The sequence below is a fragment of the Anolis sagrei genome, chromosome 2, assembly GCF_037176765.1.
Source record: "Anolis sagrei isolate rAnoSag1 chromosome 2, rAnoSag1.mat, whole genome shotgun sequence".
NCBI lineage: Eukaryota > Metazoa > Chordata > Lepidosauria > Squamata > Dactyloidae > Anolis > Anolis sagrei.
The window spans coordinates 34,141,275-34,162,346 of NC_090022.1; the positions used below are offsets into that span (position 1 = coordinate 34,141,275).

At 38.9% G+C, this 21,072-nt stretch overlaps 1 protein-coding gene and 1 long non-coding RNA gene across 9 annotated transcripts in view; one reads left to right on the top strand and one right to left on the bottom strand.

Moving 5' to 3' along the window:
• Nucleotides 1-10,864, top strand: part of LOC137096026 (uncharacterized) — a 34,780-nt gene extending 23,916 nt beyond the window's left edge. For both annotated transcript variants that reach the window (XR_010909139.1, XR_010909138.1), the window contains one exon: nucleotides 2,361-10,864. This is a non-coding gene — a long non-coding RNA (uncharacterized lncRNA). The remainder of the gene's footprint in view (nucleotides 1-2,360) is intronic.
• ADAMTS9 (ADAM metallopeptidase with thrombospondin type 1 motif 9) overlaps nucleotides 1-21,072 on the bottom strand; it is a 170,831-nt gene that overhangs the window by 60,329 nt on the left and 89,430 nt on the right. For all 7 annotated transcript variants that reach the window (XR_010909137.1, XR_009630845.2, XM_067463451.1 and 4 more), the window contains 5 exons: nucleotides 20,589-20,684; nucleotides 20,281-20,448; nucleotides 18,900-19,190; nucleotides 17,992-18,153; nucleotides 16,595-16,771 (listed from right to left, as the gene is read on the bottom strand). Coding sequence is in view for 5 of the 7 variants with exons in the window: in XM_067463451.1 (XP_067319552.1) it covers nucleotides 16,595-16,771; nucleotides 17,992-18,153; nucleotides 18,900-19,190; nucleotides 20,281-20,448; nucleotides 20,589-20,684 (894 nt within the window). In the remaining 2 variants the exon portion in view is untranslated. The remainder of the gene's footprint in view (nucleotides 1-16,594; nucleotides 16,772-17,991; nucleotides 18,154-18,899; nucleotides 19,191-20,280; nucleotides 20,449-20,588; nucleotides 20,685-21,072) is intronic.

A 21,072-nucleotide genomic window follows, 5' to 3' on the forward strand; every position in this document is an offset into this window, starting at 1 on the left:
GTGGTGTAGTGGTTTGAGTGTTGGGCTATGACTCTGAAAATCAAGGTTTGAATCTCTGCTCAGACATGAAAATTCTGTCACATTCTGCCAGCCTAAGAACCAAACTATAATACTCTGAAGAAATCATGTCCCCAACTCCAGAAAACAATGGAGTCTCCGTAAGTCCAAAAATGGTGTGAGGGCACACAATAACAAACATACCCTAGTCACTTGACATCCCCCCTGAACCTCATTCAGAAGATTTTATATGACCCCTGAAAACAAGGAAATAAACACACTAATAATCATTTAACTCTTTATTTTTCAGATGCTTAAATTTGGAAAGGAATGCCCACATAATTGACCTGAAAATTTAGAAAGCCCAATATTTTTTTAGGCCTGCTATTTCACCCAGCTCTTAACATCAACTTATTTTTAACTCAATATTATTTCTTTGCCTTTTTGACATTCATTTCTGGAAAGTTTCATTTATATCTGATTACTGCAGTTCTCCTCAATAATTTCTCTTATACTAAAATGATGTCTGAAATGATTTGCTGGGTTCTAAAGTCAATGTGTGATATGGATGAAATGTCCATAACAGCTTTTCCCCGCCCCAGTTACTTAGGTTAAAACACCTAATAGTAAATCATAGTAAATCATCCTAAATGACATAAATGAGATTACTAAACTCATTTTTCTGCTATGCCTTACAATAAGGAGAAACAATTGTGGGTGTGATGTTTTGAGGCAAAATTCCACAATATTTTCTCTGGAAATGTGGAGGGACAGTTAGGGAGTTTAAGAAAGTACACTTTTCATATGCACTTTAATTGAAATTTAGCTAATCATCTCCTTCTCCCACCTATTTCAATTGTGGCAATATTTTTAGCCACAATTAAATAAGTGGGAGCATGAGATTAATAATTCTATAAATAGCATAGAGAGAAACTTGCTTTTATTAAGACCAAGTTTAGACCACGTTTACTAAGACTCCTGTAACCGTGGAACCCATACCCATGGTTTCACCGACCCACACCCAGGAGAAAATTGATTTCTGTAGGAATTTGTTAGGTCTTCCAGGCAACTCTAAGATATACTTCCCATGGACATTAACACAGAGTTGCATTGGAAGAGCTAACAACTTCCTAAACATGATACTTCTCTGGGACCTCTTCACATGGGGCATATTTTGGGGGCAACTCTGGTTCTGCAGCAGCTTTGCCACGGAGCCTGCTCCATCACACACTGGAGAAGTACTTCTGGGGCAGTTCTGTGACAAAACTGCTGCAGAAGCAGAATTGCCACTGAAAAAAGCTTGCAGCGGTAACATGGGAGGCTTCCTATGGTTGCATTGCTCTCAACGGGGCAAGCTGGCTAACGGATGCTTCCTCCCATGTGATAAGGTAGCAGGGAAGCCAGGACGGTGCAGGGCATGTTGTGACAGGTTCCCACTTCCCTGGACATGTACCACCAAAATTGCCATGATCTGCAGCGTTTCTAATGGCACATCTGAAGAAGTCCTGGGAACATGTTTCAGATGAAGCTAGTCACATTACATTATCACAAAACAGAGTATAGTGCTCTGAAACCAAATCACAAAGTATACAGCTAAACAAAAAAATAAAAACCAAACGAAGGGCCTAAATTTCCATAGTCCCAACTAGAGTAGATCCACTGACTCAAAGGTGGATTGGTAATAATATAACACTTGTGTAAATCCTAATGATTTGATTGGTTTATTTTAGGTGAAATGACAAAACTAATTTAGGTCAAGATCTGCTCTGATGCAGTTCATTCTGGACTTCTTTTTCCTTTAGTTTCCCTTTAGAGTACTCTACATAATCTAGATGTGTAACATGTAGAAAGCAAACATGGACAACAAGAATAGACAACATGGAGCTGACAATGATACAGTTGTAGTTTCCTTACAGTTTCAGATGCTACATCTGCAAATGAGGGCCCCTTTCTATTTCGAGTGCATCAACAAAGAAAGAAAGAAAGAAAGAAAGAAAGAAAGAAAGAAAGAATAGCACAAACTTGGGGAAGATTTATTTCTATTACCACACAGCCATATATATATTTGGATTCAATGTGGACATTTTCAGTATGTAATGTGGGAAAATATATGGGAAAATTCTAGAATTGTCAGTAGTCATTCAGCTCAAAGGCAACCTTTGAAAGTACATTAAAAAAATGCATGCTTTTAGCAGATGAAGTTATTCTTGAATAGAGTATCTGCAGTTAAGGCAACAGGCTTTCATTAATATTATTTGTGGCTTTTGGGTTTCGTCTAACATAATACATTTGAATGTTACATGCAAACAAAATGCCACAAAATATCTGCCCTATTATTCTTTGGTTTTGCTTTTTTCCTGCAGGAACTTTTGATGACTGGAGCATTACAGAGATAAGATATTCTTTAAAAACCAACAACAATCTCTATACTGGATCCACAGTTGCATAGAACAGAACTCTCACAACAAAATGATCCTGCAAAACGATTAGGAGGGAATTTCCCTTGTCACTAAATCTCCATATGCTTCGAAGATCAGTTCTGAGTATCTAAGCACAATGCCAAAAGAGTGTTTAAGAGCAGCAGGGATTGGTTGAAATTGCCAATCTGTCCCCATATCCAGAGAGAGATCACCAAAATATTGGTTCCTTGCATCAGTAAAGAAATTGCCTCCATTTCAGAAGGGCCAAATCTTGATCTAACCTATGCTACTGAATGAACAATGACAATTTATGTCAGTCTTCTCCACCTGGCACCATTTCTACCCTGCCCTATATTTGAGGGTGGGCATAAATAGAATTAAAACAAACACATTAAACAAGTTGACTTAATAACTATAATTAAAATATGGTAAAGCATATTAAACATAGTAACAAGAGAGAAAAATAATACTAAGTACTAGGCTTGTTTGATAAAACAAAATGGTTCAAAAGTCGCTTCGGATGTAGGGGGTGGTTCGATTTGGAATTGAATTCTGAATTTTTTTTGGGGGGGGGGGGGAATCGAAACTTTCCAAAATTTCTGAAACTTCGGAATACTTTGTTAATGGCAGACACGCATGCGCAGTAGAAAAAATGCAGAGAAGGCGATACACTCGCTGGAGGGTCTGTCTCCTCCTCCTCCTCTGCATTAACAGGCCTGGAGTGGAAGAGCCCCTCAGTCAGGCTGAAGCCCCTCTGGAGCTGCTTTGCTTGGTTCCCACTGCCGAGCTTCAGCCTCACAAGGCTGAAGCCCGGCTGTTCCTTCTGGTAATGTAAAGTGCCTTTAATAGATGCTTTTATCGAGTCTTTTTGAGGTAGTGTGGATCATAGTACATTTATTTTGTTTTTCATAGGGCCCTTCCACACAGCCATATAACCCATAATATCAAGGCAGAAAATCCCACAATATCTGCTTTTAAGTGGGTTATCTGAGTCCACATTGTCATATATTCCAGTTCAAAGCAGAAAATGTGGGATTTTGTGTTTTCCCAAGGAAATTATTAGATTAGGAGGTGACTGGTTTCCAAATGTACAACTGGAAACACCAAGCAGAGGAAGGGTGCTCCAAAGTGGAGTTTTGTTTTTCCTCAAGGAAATGATTAGCAGATTATAGGAGATTTCTTGTTCCCAAAAGTACAACGTGTAACCCATACAGACAAAGGGGGCTCCTTAGTTGTATTTTATGTGGTTACCAAAGGAAATTATTTGTTCCCAACCCTGTCCTTCCCTTACTAAGCAGTGGCGTGGCACCTTTCCCACCCAAGCAGCCTGCCCTATTCCCTCTCCCTTCATGTCTCCGGTTGGCAATGAGCCCAAGAGGCATGCCATGCCGAAACCCTGCCCCTCCCCACATGGTTTCCCTTCATTGGTTGGAGGCAAGCATCCCAGCATGCAAGCTGCTGCTTGCCTCCAAACGCTGGGTCTTTTCCGATTCACTTTCTGAGTCGGAACAAAGATGGCGACAGTGGCTTCAAAATGGCAAGGATACTTATGGGTTCCCAAATCACTTCTAAATCACTTCAAAAAGGAATTTGATCTGAATTTAATTCAAATTACAAAGATTCTGACTGGACCTAACCATGCCTGCTAAGTACATCAATATTCAAGATGAATCAAAGCCCTTGAACGCTTTTACTTGGTGCCTAAATGAAATCAATGTTGACCCATTTATGGAGTTTGTTTCCAAAAGCGACCAAATCCCCACTCCCCAAATGAGCTCACAGCACATTACTGGCTATTGGTAGAATATTACATAGAGATCCAAACTATCAAAATGTTACAAAACTCAGAAAACTGCATTTTATAGCAAAAGAATGCATATCCTCTGCACGATTTTTCCCAAATTCCTGTAAAATTTGTTCAGATTGATTTGGTACCTTTTGGAAACAAGCTCCACATGTGGGCATCCAAGGGGAGGGCATTCCACAGTTGGTCTGCCACAGCTGAAAATGCAATTCTTTTAAGAATTGTATTATATGCTATTTATATGGCAGTAAAATGGCTACATTTTGCATTAGCTACAACTTCCAAGCCTTTTTCAAGGGCAGCCACACATAGAGTGCATTACAGCAGTCTAATCAGAAGGTAACACTGCTCGAGCCTCTCTGTCTAGGCTATCTCTGTCCAGGAAGGGTCAAAGCTGCCATACCATACAAAGCTGGCATCAAGCACCCAGAACCACAGAGTCATTTTTGATCTCTGACAGGGATAGATCTGGGAGTATTTCCAAACTACACATTTTCAGAAGAAATGTAACCTTATCCAGAACAGACTGACTACCCAGTTCCAAGACCCAAGAACCCCTAATTCACAGAACATCCATCTTATCATGGTATTGGACTACAAGTTCTATTGCCTAGGTCAGCACAACCATTGGTCATGTTATCTGGAGACAATGCAGAGGCAGAACATATTAATACTCCATCCATGCAGTTCCATGTCCTTTACTCAGTAGCTTTCAAGTCCTGGCAGGGGCTGCCAGTGCTAGAAAGATATGGAGAGGGGAAGCAAACCAAATTATAAAGATATGGTTCTTAGGAATGGGAAGCAGTGCGTGCTCATGAATAAAATGCACTCTCCTGAACTTATCCCTCCATCTCAGGCCAGACCTTACCAGTTGGATCTTTACTGTCAGAACTGACTCCACTTTCCATCTTTTCTGAACCCATCCTGAGTTTTCAAAGCTGTCGGGATGGGGAAGTTTTGGGATGGTGCACAAACTGCTACAGAATAATTCCTTGAACACATGTCAAAACACACGTGAGTCACACTTCTGATGTCACTAAAAGGATTCTCGCTAGTGAGAAATATGGTAGCTAAAGTTTCCTGGCACTTCTATTTTGGCCAAGATCATGCTTTAGATGTGCTGCCTTCCTTTCATCTCCTCTTATGTTTCGCTTTCAGTAACTCACTTACATGGACTTCACATCTCCTCAAAACTGGTGACATCCAAACTTTTGAGTAAATATGCTTGTTATACACATTGCTCAGTGTTTTGAGAACTACCACTGCTCATTGAAGATTTTTGTGAAGAGATACATGAGAAACAATGAAGGCACTCATTCTAAAACTGGGACAGGAATGATGCAAACTTCCAGGTGTTTTTATAACTTAGACCCTCAGATTTCCACACTGCCATATAGGTACCTCTTCACATGTCCCTCCTACCTGTGCCATCCTCCAGCAGTCAATAGCACAGTTGGGAACCAGAGTCCAAGAATATTTGGAGTTATATGTGATTCCCACCTGTATTTTGGACCAATGCACAATATCCGTCTTGCTTGGAAATAGACTATTATGATTTTTAAAAAGGAGTAGTAAAACACTCACTTTATAAATTCCAACTAAATCAGTTAAATGTCCTCAGCAATTATGATTTGCTTGGGGACATGTTCCCTAACACATCTCAAATGATGAGAGAGAAAGAACTGGATGGTTATACAGCAAATTACCATACACCAGGAAAAAAGGATTAGATTGCAGACTTAGAAGTTCTCAGAAAGAAGGAAAGAGAAAATTGTCCAGTTCCCATGGGCATTTTTGTGCAGGAAATCTGTAGAGGAATAAAAATGTAGAAGAGACCAAGGCAATGCAGAAAATTGAATAGCCTGTGCTTTCAGATAATAATGCTATTATGTAATGGCAAAAAATATTTACTAAAGAGTAATGTTTCAGTTGGTAGGATTATTGTAGATTGTAATTCTGTTCGTGCCCTTCACAGAATTACTTTGTTCATTTCTGCTTCATACTAACTAATGTTGTAGTGGAAAAAATGGAAATGCCCCTCATAATAATACTTTTCCAACATCCCAAGGACAAAACAAAACTGCAGACTGTATATGGGCCTGTACAACATTTCTGCACAGATTTTTTTTCTGTCTCAGAAATTTGTTTTCTGCAAAGAAATGTTTTTTTCCTGAGCAGAAAATGATTTTTCTTTTCTTTTTTTCTTTTTGGGCTATATGCCATTTTTTGCACAGATTAGGCCTTGGACTGCAAATAGTTTTCAAAACTTCAGCTTTCAACAACTCTTCACAGCCTGTGGGAATTACATTTTAAAATATTTAAATTCCCAAAATAAAGACAGTAGGATTGTCAACACAACCTATTATGTTTATAGAGTCTAGGAACAAAGGAATCAAATACCCTTCAGTAATGGTTCTCAACCTGTGGGTCCCCAGGTGTTTTGGCCTACAACTCCCAGAAATCGCTGCCAGTTTACCAGCTGCTGGGATTTCTGGGAATTGAAGGTCAAAACATCTGGGGACCCATAGGTTGAGAACCACTGCCCTACAAGAACAAAGGAAGATGATACAAGAACAAAGGCTGGATCCTCTCAGGAAAAGCTGCATCCAATGTTTAATTTGTACAACTAAACTAATTTAGTTCTCCATCATAATGATATGTTTACTGTACTGTGCTATCTTGTCGGGTCCCTATTGGGTGATGGATTCCTAAACTGGAACTGAATGTTGGACAGAAAAGCTGATTGTGTCCATATCATAGAAGCAACAGGTCCCTCCCTATTTTCATCAGTGTCCCGTGGCAGATCAGCATGTTCTTTTAGGATCATGAATGCCAGAACTAAAGTTACTTGTAAAAGAATTTATTATGGAACGTGTTGTTGTTGGGTGCCTTCAAGTCATCACAGGGTTTTCAGAGCTGATTTACCATAGCCTTCATCCAAGGCTGAGAGAGCAAAATTGTTTAAGGTCACTCAATGGATTTCCATGGTTGAACAGGAATTCAAAGCCTGATCTATACAGCACTAAAATTGTTTTATCACATTGCCCTCAATTCTACCCCAGAAAGAGAAAACGTATCTTCAAAAAGGTAACATGGCACTCCATTATGTTATTTTAGTAATGTAACATCCTCAAAGCTGTTACAAAAAAAAACACCATATTCCATCTGATCTTGGAAGCTAAGCAGGGTCAGCCCTAGTTAGTATTTGGAAGAGAGTCCGCCAACAAATACCTGATACTGTAGGTTATATCCCAAGAGAAGATACTGGCAAAACCAACTCTGAGTATGCCTAAGAAAAAACTACACTTGAAGATACAACAACAACAATGGTAACAACATTACTTGCAATATGTTACTCCAGGCTGTGTTCTCTCCTTAAGTGGTATCCCTAAAAGTTAAAGATTATTTTCTAGTCACAATGATACCAAGGGTAGCACTGCACCAGGTTTCTAGAAGCAACATATTTCTATGCATATTAACACAACAAATTCCTTCTGAGATGTATCCACACCTGATAGGAGGGATGAAATGTTCATTTCAACATTTTGAAGGCATGTAGAAAGATGATGGCACAACTAATACGAGATGTATATTCTTGACAGAATTCTCATCACAAGAAAGACTGCTATGATTTCATTTTGTAAATCTTGTTTTATGCACTCCATCTTACACTGTTGGACAGTGCCTGCATCCAATCCTTTACATGTTCCACAACCGTTATGTTGCATCCTTTAGTTAGCCAGAGACTTACTGGAGTTGCAGTCCAGCAACGTGTGTAGGATATATTTCTATTCTTGTTGCAGAGAAATTACAGAACCATAAGCAGACACAAGAAATATGTCATATGGTAGTTGTAATGATAAACTATTATAATTTATAATATCCACAATATTTACAGTTTATAATTGTAATCGTTTTGTGACCTGTCAGCTAATATGATGTATTTTTTGGTTACACAATTTGATTTTGTTTTTCATCTTGTTGTGTTGCCAAGTTTGCTCTGACATGCAGGGATCCTATCATTGAGTTTTCTTGGCAAAATTTATTTAAAAGAAGTTTGCTATGGTTTTTCTAATAGAGTACGACTTCTCCAAGGTCACTCAATAATGTTCCTCATCTTGAACAATCCTAGTCTGACATTTAAACAACTACGTTACATTGGCTTCTTCGGGTTTAAATATTCACTGTTAAAGAGTTGTCAATATTTTTCTTGCTATGGTGTGAAAAGAAGTAAAATTAGCAAAGCCAATTAGACAAATAAAAGTAGAACAGGGCTCACAAGATGGGAAAGGAAGAAATACTAACCCAACTCAAATACCATCCATATTTACACACACAGAAATTATGTAAACAAGCTCTGATTAATTTATAATATACAACTTTTAAAAAATGTATAAGATGGTACACCCTACATTGTAATGGAAACTAGTTTACATGTTATGAGCCCCTTGATAAAACATGTATAAATCAGTGTTGGATAGCCCACATGTGGCCCCTAGACCCCTTATTTATGGCACTTTTTAAATGCACAATTTGTAGGCTTTTTTTTTTAAAAGAAAACTTCACCAAAGAAACAAAAAACAAAAAACCATCCCAAATGTGTGGCTATCCCTCCACAACTGACATTTTCATCTGTAATCCCTCACAACTTTCTACTGTCATTTTGTAATTAAAATAGAGATAGTTGAACTTGATGGAAGAACTGTCTTAAGTAGAGGCTTCTGGAACATAGCCATACAGCATGGAAAACCCACAGCAACCCAGTGATTCCGGCCATGAAACATAACACATAGCTGTTTTTGCTTTGCCATTGTTCTCCCATGCTTTCTATATACCCTATATATAAGTCTAGAAAAATTTTATCCCCAAAATCTGGGTGAATTTATCTATGTCAGCTTAAGTTCTGTACCATAACTCTTAATTTAAAAAAGGAACCCTTGCCTTCTCTGAGTAGAGTGGAGAAAGGCAAGAGCTTAGTTGACCTCACAAGAATGTAAAGGTAACACTGATCCTCTCCTCTCTCTCAGCCATGACACCCTTTCTGGCCTTTGTAGATGTCTGGGCAGGGAAATGGCAGCTGACTCCCTGACAGCATTGATGTTTCCCCTCTCCGTGGAATGATCTTCGAATTTTCCATGGATTATATCAAAATCCATAATTTTGACCCTAAAACGTGCTGTTACCTTATATATGAGGTTGATTACATGAGTATATCCAGTAGGCTGTTTGAGAGACAATGTCACCTGTACAGTTCTAAAGAATTCTCAGCTGCCATGCTTTGTTTTTCTTCTATATGCAATAAGTGGTGGGACAGATCTACAGTCCATATTTGGTTGTAAACTGTTACTGGTGGCCAAATAAATTAAAAGAGAGGGAGCAATCATAGAGAAGGCAGGAGCCATTCATACTGTGCCCATAACAGGCCACATCATTGTGTTTGACACACTAAAGGTGATAGCACAACAATCGGGCTGCTATTTGGGCAGATCTTTGAGAGAAAGTAAACTGTCACATCTCAGACTGTTTTGGTTAGATTTTAGGTGAAAGCCAATGTGCGTTTAAAAAAAATATTCTGGGAGCTTTGTGGGTCTTCAAGGGCCACATTTTGGGGTTATATCGTGTCTGATATGTTTTGTTATATAGGTTACACTGCCTGTCCTGATTTATGACAATTAATCACAATGGGCCCTTTCACACCCAGTTATAGATTCCACTTTAATTGCCATGGCTCCATCCAATAGAATCCTGGGATTTGTAGTTTGTTCAGAGACACTAATGCTCTACATTTTGGAATTCTAAGGGCCTTTTCCTAAATTGCAAAATCCAAAATTCCACTTACACTTGTCATGGCACTTAAAGTGGAATCATTGTGTAATAATCATATATTTTAAAGAGCCTTATGAATCATTTGTAAATGTATGTTAGTTATTTGTTAGTCATTTATAGATCTCAAATTTTTAAGTGGCACCTAGCTGAACAACATACTGTTACTTATAAATTGAGCTCTATTATAGAAATATTTTAAGACACCCAGATTGTTCAGGCATACGACAATGAGTCTTACACCATCATTGAAACTGTGGACTGCTTCCAACAATGCAAATTCTTACACAGCAGTCAATCTGTCTGTGTCTTAAATTCACATCCTGTGGATTGGATGCTGGAAAACCCAAGAAAGACTAGCTACAATGTTTACAAATAAAACATAATCTATTAGTCTGTTGCTCTTTTTGATGAGATATGCCTATATATGGCATGCATACACATCAGGATAAGGATGCTATTCCCAAACCAACTTGAGGTTTGATAGATTGGAACCTCCCTGTTACTCAAAGAACCCTAACATTTGGCCATATACAAAGACCACACAGGAGAAGATGCTTGAGGCCTGCAGATCATGAAGATTTGGGATCCTTAGGGAAGAAAACAATGGGTGCACACTGTTTGAGTTCAAGTTGTTGTTTCTCAATCCCCCTACAAGGATCTGAACCGCTTCTCTTCCCAACTGTAATAGCGGAGTGTGACACTGTGTGTGCAGAGCTATGCACAGATCTTCCTATGGATTGTTTGTTTAACAAGACAAGCTTGCAACAAGAGTGATAAAGCAGCATGGGGAAACACCCTGTCTTATTTCCAGCAAGAATTCTGGTTTGTGGTTCTTTTGGAATGGTCCCTGTATATCTCCTAATTTAGGATTCATCTACACAGGCATAATAACCCTTGCACACCGTGCAGCCAATTCTGGCTATTCCTGCATCATTCTGCCATTTCTAGTGGTCATTGCAGGGTAAGCCAGCTGAATCTGGAGTCCATATGGTCAACAACCTACATCTCTTTTTCCCTGTGCTCATCAGCACAGGAAAAAAATGGGATGGATTGGGGTGCAAAACTCCACAAGAAATCCTGGCCTCTGTGGGCACAGGTGCTGATATCAGCTCCCTCCTGTTTCATGTTAGCAAGGAATCCTGCAATGGCCAGGAGCTTCCATGGAACTGTAATAATCTTGGAGTGAAGGTGGCAAGAAGTAAAGTCAGGAGATGGTCCAGCAGGCCTAATGTGGCTATCTGGACTCTGTGATGCCACTGCTGCCTATTGTGGACTATGTAACCTCCTGACCAGTCTGGAGATTCTGTGGTATATATATATATGGTACTTATATTTTGCACCACCAGTAATAATGTGTTACTCAACTGCCGAGTATGCCTGCCTTGTTTGGCATAGGTCTGCCCATGAAAAGCAAGTGAACACAGCATTGAATGAAACATGCAGAATAATCACAGGATGTCTTAAATCTACACCTGTTGATAAACTCTACAAGTTAGCTGGCATTGCCCCCTCCCCAATGTGCAATGGGAAGTTGCTGCTAAATGTGAGAGAAATAAGGTTGAACACTGTGAAAGCCATCCACTACATGGCTACCAGCCTCCTCCCAGTAGACTCAAATCAAGGAAATGTTTTATGAGAACTGCCACTCCTCATGGTATCCCCCAGCAACAGTAAGGGTATCCCTCTGGGCAGCTAAACCAGGAAATCCAAATTGGATCCCCCCCCCCCACGAGGGTCTTCCTCCAGGTGCAAACCAAGAATGAGCAACTTGGAAGTTCCTGAAAAGACTCAGAAGTGGAGTGGGCAGATCAAAAGACAACCTGGCAAAATGGCACTACCTAAAAGAATCCCACACCTTGTGTGACTGTGGAGCAGAACAGACAACTCCACATCTGTATGCTTGTCCACTATGCCCTGTCTCATTTATAGAGGAAGAATTGTCGGAGGCTACAGACAATGCCATTGCTGTTGCCCGTTTTTGGTCAAAGGATATTTAGCTGCCTGTGCTCCTTCTATTTTTATCAGTTTTATACTAATTTATGCAATGCTTTTGATATAAAATAAATAAACACCAATAAAATAACAACTGTTTTTCCAGATACATTTTTGTATGTTTACATTCTTATTCAGAGCACTGTCGTGACATGGAGGTAACCCTGAAAATCATGATGGCAATGCCAGAGGAACCCAAGCTCTTATCGGTTCCATTAAACTGATAAAGCTATGGGTATGGCTCTGAAGGGTGACTACCTGAGGGCCAATCTAACTAAATACAGACCTAACACGAGAACCACTATATTAGAAGATTAGCACCAGGTAACAATCTGGTTATAGCAGCTGTGAATACAATAATGGTGTGGGATTGTTATGTTTTGAATTGTTAAGAGAGACTACTTGCATCAATGAGATTACAGTTCTTCAAGAACTTCAAGATATTGTGCTATCATGCAAATAAACAGACTTGAAACACAGCCTGAAGCTTTTCTACTGAAGAAGTCTGCTCTCTCAGTGTGAATTACACATATATCATGACTATATGATCCCAAAGGCAAGAAATCATTCTACAAAACGTATTGATGATTATATTCTACTTTAATTTTTTTTCTCCTCAGACCAGCATTCAAACATTGAAAAGATAATGCAACATTTATATAAAATTAAATAACAATTAGTTGAAAAATAAATACACATCATTAACATAAATACATAAAGAAATCCATTCTGCTGAAAAATAGTTTCAGCCAATACTATACTCTTGTTTCAAAAGTGTCCATAAACATGGAAGCAACACTCCATCTGCTACAGATGAAGTATGCACATCTAAATCAGAAAGGTGGTAATAAATGTCAGAGCTATATGGAAGTGTGGCAACATCAAAATAAAAGATGGCTGTCCTCTACTACGAATTGTAGTAGTACACGGTATCAAAAACGAGGTAGACAAACATTACTGGCTGCACTCTTCAGGCGTTGCAGGAAATCTTAGCTTATGGTTATTTATTTGTAGGGATTGCTTTTGTCTTACTCAGAGACATATGTATTATCGTCATTTTAAAACAGTAAGCTGTTTCAGTTAAATGGTGTGAAATTTAGATCTTTGATACATTTTGATCACGATATGTAAAAAAATGGCTCAGCCCTGAAGGCTTGTTTCTGGGGCAGATGGGAGGGGATTTTTCACATGGGAGAACTGCTGGAATTTAGTAAAGAACTCCCAAGACTTTGGTCACAAGACTTTTGACTTAAGTGCCAAAACCAGTCATGTAAGAAAAGGAACACAATTCGCTGTTCCTTGTAGCCACTTAAAGAGCGATAATAGATCTTGTTCTGGAAGGGTCTGATTACATTGTGAAAGGGGCACTAATGGTGGGACTTCTTGCAGGAGAGAAGCATAGCTATAGTTTTTTCTGCTCTGCAACCATTTGTCCTTCTGCTGTCAGTCCCAGGTAACAGGGGAGAGGTGGATAGGCAAACTGCAATTCCATTTAAGGGAGAGTAGGAGGACCATATTATGTAGGGTATATATACAGGGTATTTTAAAAAAGATGGACCCGATTTGAAATTGCTATATTTCTTACAACCACAAATTGCCCATGAATGAAAGTCTCTTTGTGGAGAGAAAAAGTGGGGTATACATAAACATAATAATAATGAAAGGATGGGGCATATTATTATTATTATTATTATTATTATTATCACCCTGTTTTATCTCCACCGAGGGGGACTCAGTAGAGTTTGATTACTGCTGGTTGCCTTTTCAAGTGCACAAACAGCCCTTAGCGCTCAGTCATTTGTAAGAACAGAATACAAAATGCCTTATGTTACAGAGGTGCCATCTTGTGAATGATTGTGGCTAAGGGATGTTTGTGTGCTGGAAGTAGAAACCAGTGGTAATCACTGGAAACTCTATGCCTGATCTTTAAAGTGCCAAGAGTTTTATTCATGGGCAGTTCATGGTTGCAGAAATATATCAATTTCAAATTGGCTCCATCAATTTCAAACACTCTGTAATTTGGCCTACATAATTTTCTCCATTTCAGAATCTGCTAAGCTTCCATTTAAATCCCAAGAAAGGCAATCTTGCACATTTTCATTGTGGTTTTACAACTACTGCAGTAACTCCATTAATAGCATGATGGCAGGTATTTGGTTGTGCTCTTTCTTTTAACAGCTTGGGAGCTTCATTTAACAGCTTCATTTTGTATGAAAAAATGAATGCTAATGTCTAATTATCAAGATTTATACGATGAATATGTAGATCAATTGTGTAATGATTTATTTAGCATTCTAGATGTTTGCATTATAACTTTTTTAGCATCCTAGATAGGACACACGTGTCAAATGCAAGGCCCGTGGGCCAAATCCGGTCCGCCATGTCATTTCATGTGGCCTACAAGGCTTTCAATGCCAGGGCAACATAGTTACATTTATACAACCTTACAATTACAAACAGCCCTTTGAAGGCAACCATAAGGCTGATGTGGCCCTAAGTGAAAATGAGTTTGATACCCCTGATCTAGGATGTTAATACTATCACTGTTTCCTGCAACTAATGTTTTATTAAATAATGCATGGCTGCATTTGAAACTTAAAGTTCTGTTCTCTTGTGCTTTGGGAAGCAAATCTACCATGATGCATCAGGGTATTTCTGACAGGATTTCTTCCTTGGAAAATTGCAGGGAGCAGGGATATTGCCAGAAGAATTTCACCATAAAGATCTTTCAATTCCATACCCTTTAATTTCTGAGAATCTTCAAAGCAAGTGTGATCCAACATTAGCAGCAACTTTCAGTACATAATTTGGGCACAAGAAACCAAGTGCCTGCAGAGACTGAGCTGTAATGAGCACATTAGCTCTCAGCACCAGCCATGGCCCTCAATATAGAAACAGCTACGTTAGCACCTTGAATGAAAATATTTTACAGCACTGTCCCTTATAATGACAAAGCACCATACAAAATATTCTTTCAGCGGAAGTATGGCTATTACATCATTCACTGAGGTATGATGATCACAACCATCACAAAAATGAAAGTGAAGGAAGGCAGGAAAGATGGAAGGAAGGTAGGAAAGCTTAGATCAGAAATGTAACTATAAATATCACACTTGTTTCGCCAATTCATAGTTTGGTAGAAAACAATGCTCTCTCTATAAAGTGCCTTAAAGTCAAAGGATGGTTTTATAAATCTTCAAACTATACTATAACACAACAATAATGTTATTTAAAAGTTAATTTGGGAGTGCCTTTTTTCAAATGGATTGATTCGTTGTCTGGCCATAGTCTTAATTCAAATGACTGAACAGGAAGAACTTGCAAGACATTCCCAAGCATTCAAGAAGAGTGTGTGTGTGTGTGTGTGTGTATACATATGACAATGTATATGTACATGCTAATGTTGTCTTCTGGTAGGAGACAAAGCAAAAAAAAATCTCATGGTTATTCCTGGTAAACGATGTGTCTTGTTCTTTATTTGGGCTAATCCATTTCTCACATCACAACACTAGCTCATGTATTAGCCTATTGGGAAACAGCAGAAGGGGCAAACCTTTCTTCTTGTAGACTGCATTGTTGGCTCAAAGCTATCCCAGAAGTAACTGGAAGTCTACCTGTGGTTTATATTTCTTATTTTGGACAACAATTTTTGGGGGAGTCTGTGGGGCATGAGGATGTTATAAAGGAAACAGTGTTCTGTGGATCCTTCCAGATAGGCCTTTAATGCAGGACCTGTCTCATTTTGCCTCCGGTAAAAGTGAATTAATGTGGAATAAACCATGTTTTACCAGTTTACTTTGCATTAATTAAACACCTCAACAAATCTAGACCTTACTTCTTTTGTTTAAGGGTGCTTATCCAGATAATCTGGATAAATAAATGCTGCACTATACACACACATTCAAAAATAAATATACAGAATTAGCTACATGAAGTGAGATTAGCTTATTACTGAAATTAACTATGGTACTTCTGTTGAGAGTGAAGAACATGTACTATAAGAATCACTGAAACAGTCCTATATAGAAATAAAGGAAGATTGTGGAAATCAGACTTAAACTTGCTTGCAAAAGACTCCTTCATAGTAGTGATTTGTAATGTGCAGCACTTGCAATGGGTTAATACTATGGTTTTCAACCTGTGGGTCCCCAGGTGTTTTGGCCGACAACTCCCAAAAATTCCAGCCAGTTTACCAGCTGTTAGGATTTCTGGGAGTTGAAGGCCAAAACATCTGGGGACTCATAGGTTGAGAAACACTGGGTTAATACAATGTATGGACTTCATTATTAATCAGAAAGTGCCTTTTAAAATAAAACTGATTCCCTAGCTGAAGCCCTTCCTGAATGCCTATTTTATTTGGAATGCATCATTTTAAAAAGGGTTTTTTTTAAGTGCAGTCTCTTTTCTTAAACAAAAAAGAGCCAACCACCCAAAAAGCACACACACTCCAAATATTAGCACCTTGGTTTTTAAGGACAACTCATTCCACTCCTATGAATTGTTTGTCAAATCATTATAAAAAAGTAAAAAAGGAAGAAGCATGTTACGTTCGTACCGAGCTCCAAGGGCCAGAATTCCAGGTAGCATCTTGAGAGCAGTCCTGCATATTGCACTGCTCACGGTCTGGTGGCTTGTCAAGGATTTCACAGCTCAAATCTGTAAATCTCTCTCCATTGGGATGCTGGCACACAACCAGTCTTGTTCTGGTTCCTCCGCCGCATGGTTTTGTACACTGGGGGGAGAAAAGGCAGTGGGTTAAGATCACATTTGCAATGACTGGGGTCATATACACTTTATGATTGCTATCCTCCTCTTTCTTGATAGGACATCCAATCTGGATGATTGTTTATTTTGGGACAAGAGATTCACATTGCTAGTTATCATAAAAATAGCAAGATTTAACATAGCAATGCAATCTGTCAGATCAGCGTATGAAAATGTTCAAGAGTGTTCTGATCTGATTGGAGGTGACACCAGTGTTTCTACTTTCCACATAACACATTCTATTCTTTGTTTTTTCTAGATCCATAAATGTGTGAGAGACTCTCATAACAGTAAAACCTAGGAAAGAATTAACATCTAAATTGGTTCTCCGAATGATAGATGAGAAGTTTATTACTTATTTCTAAAGAAGATGAGGAATGGCACCCAAATGAGTTAAAGCAAGGGATTGTCAGGGACAGGGTAGAAAGAGGAAGAAAAAACAAAATTATTTTGTGCGTAGTCTCTTTGGCATCTCCTTCATCATGAAAAGCCATCCCCATGGAGAACACAAAAAGGATGTTGCTAAAATCTAATTCCAACTACCCTCGCGTTCATTTTTAGAAGTGGTTCAGGGATAACAATCTCATACTTGCAAACCACGGTTCACTGGAAAATGTCCACATGTTCCACATTTGTACTTCCTTTAAGTGCTTCTATCTTTTTTATTTAAAAAATACAGTAAAAGGCATAATACTGAAAATAAAATTGATCACATCAAGCTGCTAAAGAAATGCTTCAAGCACAATTTTCCAATTTTCCTTCAATATACAAATATTGATAGTGTCAATAAACTTTGAAATACAGTCATTTTCACATGCAGATCTCCTCTGATACCTCAATTTATCCATGGATACTTAGTGTACAGGTGCTGTTTGGCTAATTTCTCAAAAGTTAATTTGAAACTTTCCAGTTTAGCTATTTTAATTATAATTAATTCCCTATGATTATAATTAGATAGAGAGAGATGTTAGTGCCTGGCCATAAGGAACACATAAGAACCATTCTACGTTCCTAGATGGTTCAATTCACATTTCTGATAGAAAATCAAGTGCCATTTTCAAAATAGAACCTTTTGGAAAAGGTATTGTCAATGTTAAATTAGTTTTATAATTAACAATTCATCTATTGAAATAAAATACTTGGGAGTCTTTGTTTCTAAATAAACATAGAAAGAAACACTTTACTCACCTCACCCCAGCTGCCATAGGCCCACTGAGGGCAGGGTCCTGATTCACATGATCTTTGCTCATCTGGTTTTGTCCTCACATCACAGTTACTGGCAGTGTATCCATTTTCATCCTGGCATACGACAACCCGCCGCTGGAATCCTCCAGCACATGTACTCGAACACTGTAAAAGATAATTAACAAATGCTAAGATAGTTTCTTCTAGGGTAGCTTGATGGTTATATGGAACACCAAAGGTTTCTTCCTGCTTCTATTTTATAGCCACAGTCGTCTCCAAAATATCTGGCTTGTGTATCTATTGGGACGAATAAGTCCTTCTACATCTTCTGTATGTTACCTTCAGTGTTAATTCATGTGTAATACATGCTAGTGGTTGAAAGGACAATAATTACTAAATACTTTTCATATGTAGGATGGGAAAACTCCATCCCTCCAACCTGAAGAAGGATACTTTACAAATTCCACTTTCTATTATTTTCCCAAGCAGTGTGTTCTGAATTTATTTTTCATTAAAGTAACCAGAGTTGGAAAAGCTGGGGACTGCAGCTTACAGCATCCTCCAGTCACATGGGCATTCTGGAAACTATCACATTTTTTTCTTTCCAGTTACCATTTAACTTTAGTTCAGAGATAGACAATGTCTGTAGATCATTTTGCTCTCCTTTGAACATTGGAGAACTGCACCCCTCTCCAAGTTCCAAGCTCCAACTGTGCCCTTGGAAACTGGAGAATATTTTCCATTTTATGTAATTCCCCACTATTCATTTTTGGCTAGAAACAGCAAGCACCTCTTTCTTAGAGCTCTAAGTTCATTTTTTTTGGCATAACCTTGAAATGGAGAAAATGAAGAAAGTATAGCTCCATTCAATCTTCAATGGAATCAAAATGGAATCTCTGCTAGCTACTTACCGCTCCCCATGGGCCAGTTCTCCACTGGTTGCCTCCGTGTACATGTCCACGACCTTGGTTTCGGTTCAAGTTTCCTCCTTGGTTATTATTTTGACGATAGTCAGGGTAAGGGAAGGGATGGATTGGCCTGTTGTAATCAGGATTGATTTGTTGGCATGATGGCATAGAACACTCTTGCTCTGTTGCTGGAATATCCTCCATATCACATTCACTCCTATTAACAATCTGGTCACTGTAATCTACGCAGACCACTTGCCGGGTCACTTTACCTTGCCCACAAGTCACAGAGCACTGCATTAATAGAGGAGAAAATTGGAATGATTACCCTCACAAGAAATGTGCTCTGAGAAATACTAAATGAAACTCATTTGTGTAAAAGCATATTAAGTATTAGCATATTTACTGATGCAAGTCCCATATATTTGGCAATTTCACAGTATGAGGAACACAGAAATCTGCCTTGTACCAGTTGAGAATACCTATGCAGCCAAGAGCTGGGCAATCTTAATGAATCTGGAGGCCATTTTCCTGCATTCCCAGGGGTCACACAGATGACCAATAATAGCCTTCACCACCCTCCCAAAGGCTAGCAAACCACTTCTAGTTTTGAAAATTGAAGGATTTTTGAAACTGAGGATTTTTTTAAAAAAAATATTGAAGGTTTAAAAAAAACTGTTAAACACTGCATTTGCAGAGGAGGTATGCAACCTAATTAAAAATGAATTTATACTCTAGGAGGAATCAAATGAGACAATTCAGATTTTCTTTTGGTCCCAAAAAGGCAGTCCAAAAGTACCAAGAACCCCAAAACAGATTTGTATGACTACATTTTACCCACCTCTGTCTCAGCCAACTCAATTCTGCTATCCCACCCCTCTTCAGCATGGTGCCTTCCAGATGTTTTCTACAGGAATCTCCAGTCAACATCCCCGAGAGTTGAAGAGCAGCAGGCTAACATATCTGGTAAGTATCATGTTGGGGAAGTATGTGATTGTTCTGTCTGGACACTCCAGACATTGAAACTGGAACGTATACTTTATTTGCCTATGTTAGTTCCTGTAAACACTAGTGTCTAGCCCCATTTTATTGCTAAAAGTTGACTGGTTTTGCTGCTGGTTCCAACTACGGTGACACCAACAATAAAACAGTAGGAAGAACAGAGTGAAGACGCTGTAGTCACTGCTAATGGAGAGTCATTGAATGCACTGATGAATCTGCTTCATTTGATAGCATTTGGGAGACAGTGCAAGCCTTGCCTTTCAACCCAATTACACCCTTTGTTTTATTCTTCTTGACCATTGACAAAGGCGACTTTATAAACAACAGACATCTTGGTGGGTTTTTATGTTATGCCACCCCTGTCAAGAAGAAAGCTGCTTACTGAGGTCCATTCTGCAGCTTTCCACTGTCCGCATGGTGTTACTGTGCATGCTTCTGTTGCCGATGGCTTTGGAAGTTGAAAGCAGGCGGCCTCATCAGCTACAGAGCCCTGATCATCTCGACAGCTGACATATCTCATCCGGGTGCCTTTCCCACATGTAGTTGAGCACTAGGGAAGAGCGACAAGAATGCCAATGGGAAAAGCTGACCCTTTTGACAAGAACTCCACAGTCTGAAGACTGCAGATAGTATTTATCAAGGGGACTACAAAATGGTTCCTTGTAACCTAAGCTGACCGGTTTAACGTACGGGAGTCCAGGATCCAAATCTCCACTGGGTTCGGTGGCTGCTTTGCTTTGTTTCTGGGCTACTTGGGTGAAGACGGCACGGCGCTATCTCACAATCCTGTTTGGTATGAAAGATCAAAAAAGGCACGCTACTAAGGAACATCAACAACTCACAAGTACTGCATTGCATAAATATGAAGGAAAAGAATAGGATGACTACTCAGATATCACCTAAACAGAGAATAAAAGAAAATGATTTGCCCCAAGAAATATGTGTATCTGAAACAACTACAAAACATGTCACTACACAGGAAGACAGAGACCATATGATATGTGTGCCAGCTGTGCAGATATTAACTCTTTAAAGTCCCTACTCTTCCTCCTTATAGTTCTTTGTCTTTAAATCAGACTTGGACTGGACAGACCTTGCATTAGAAGGGAAAATGTGGCCATACTAGAGATCTTTCTATCATCTTTTTAAAAGCTAATGCTTTTACAAATGATTC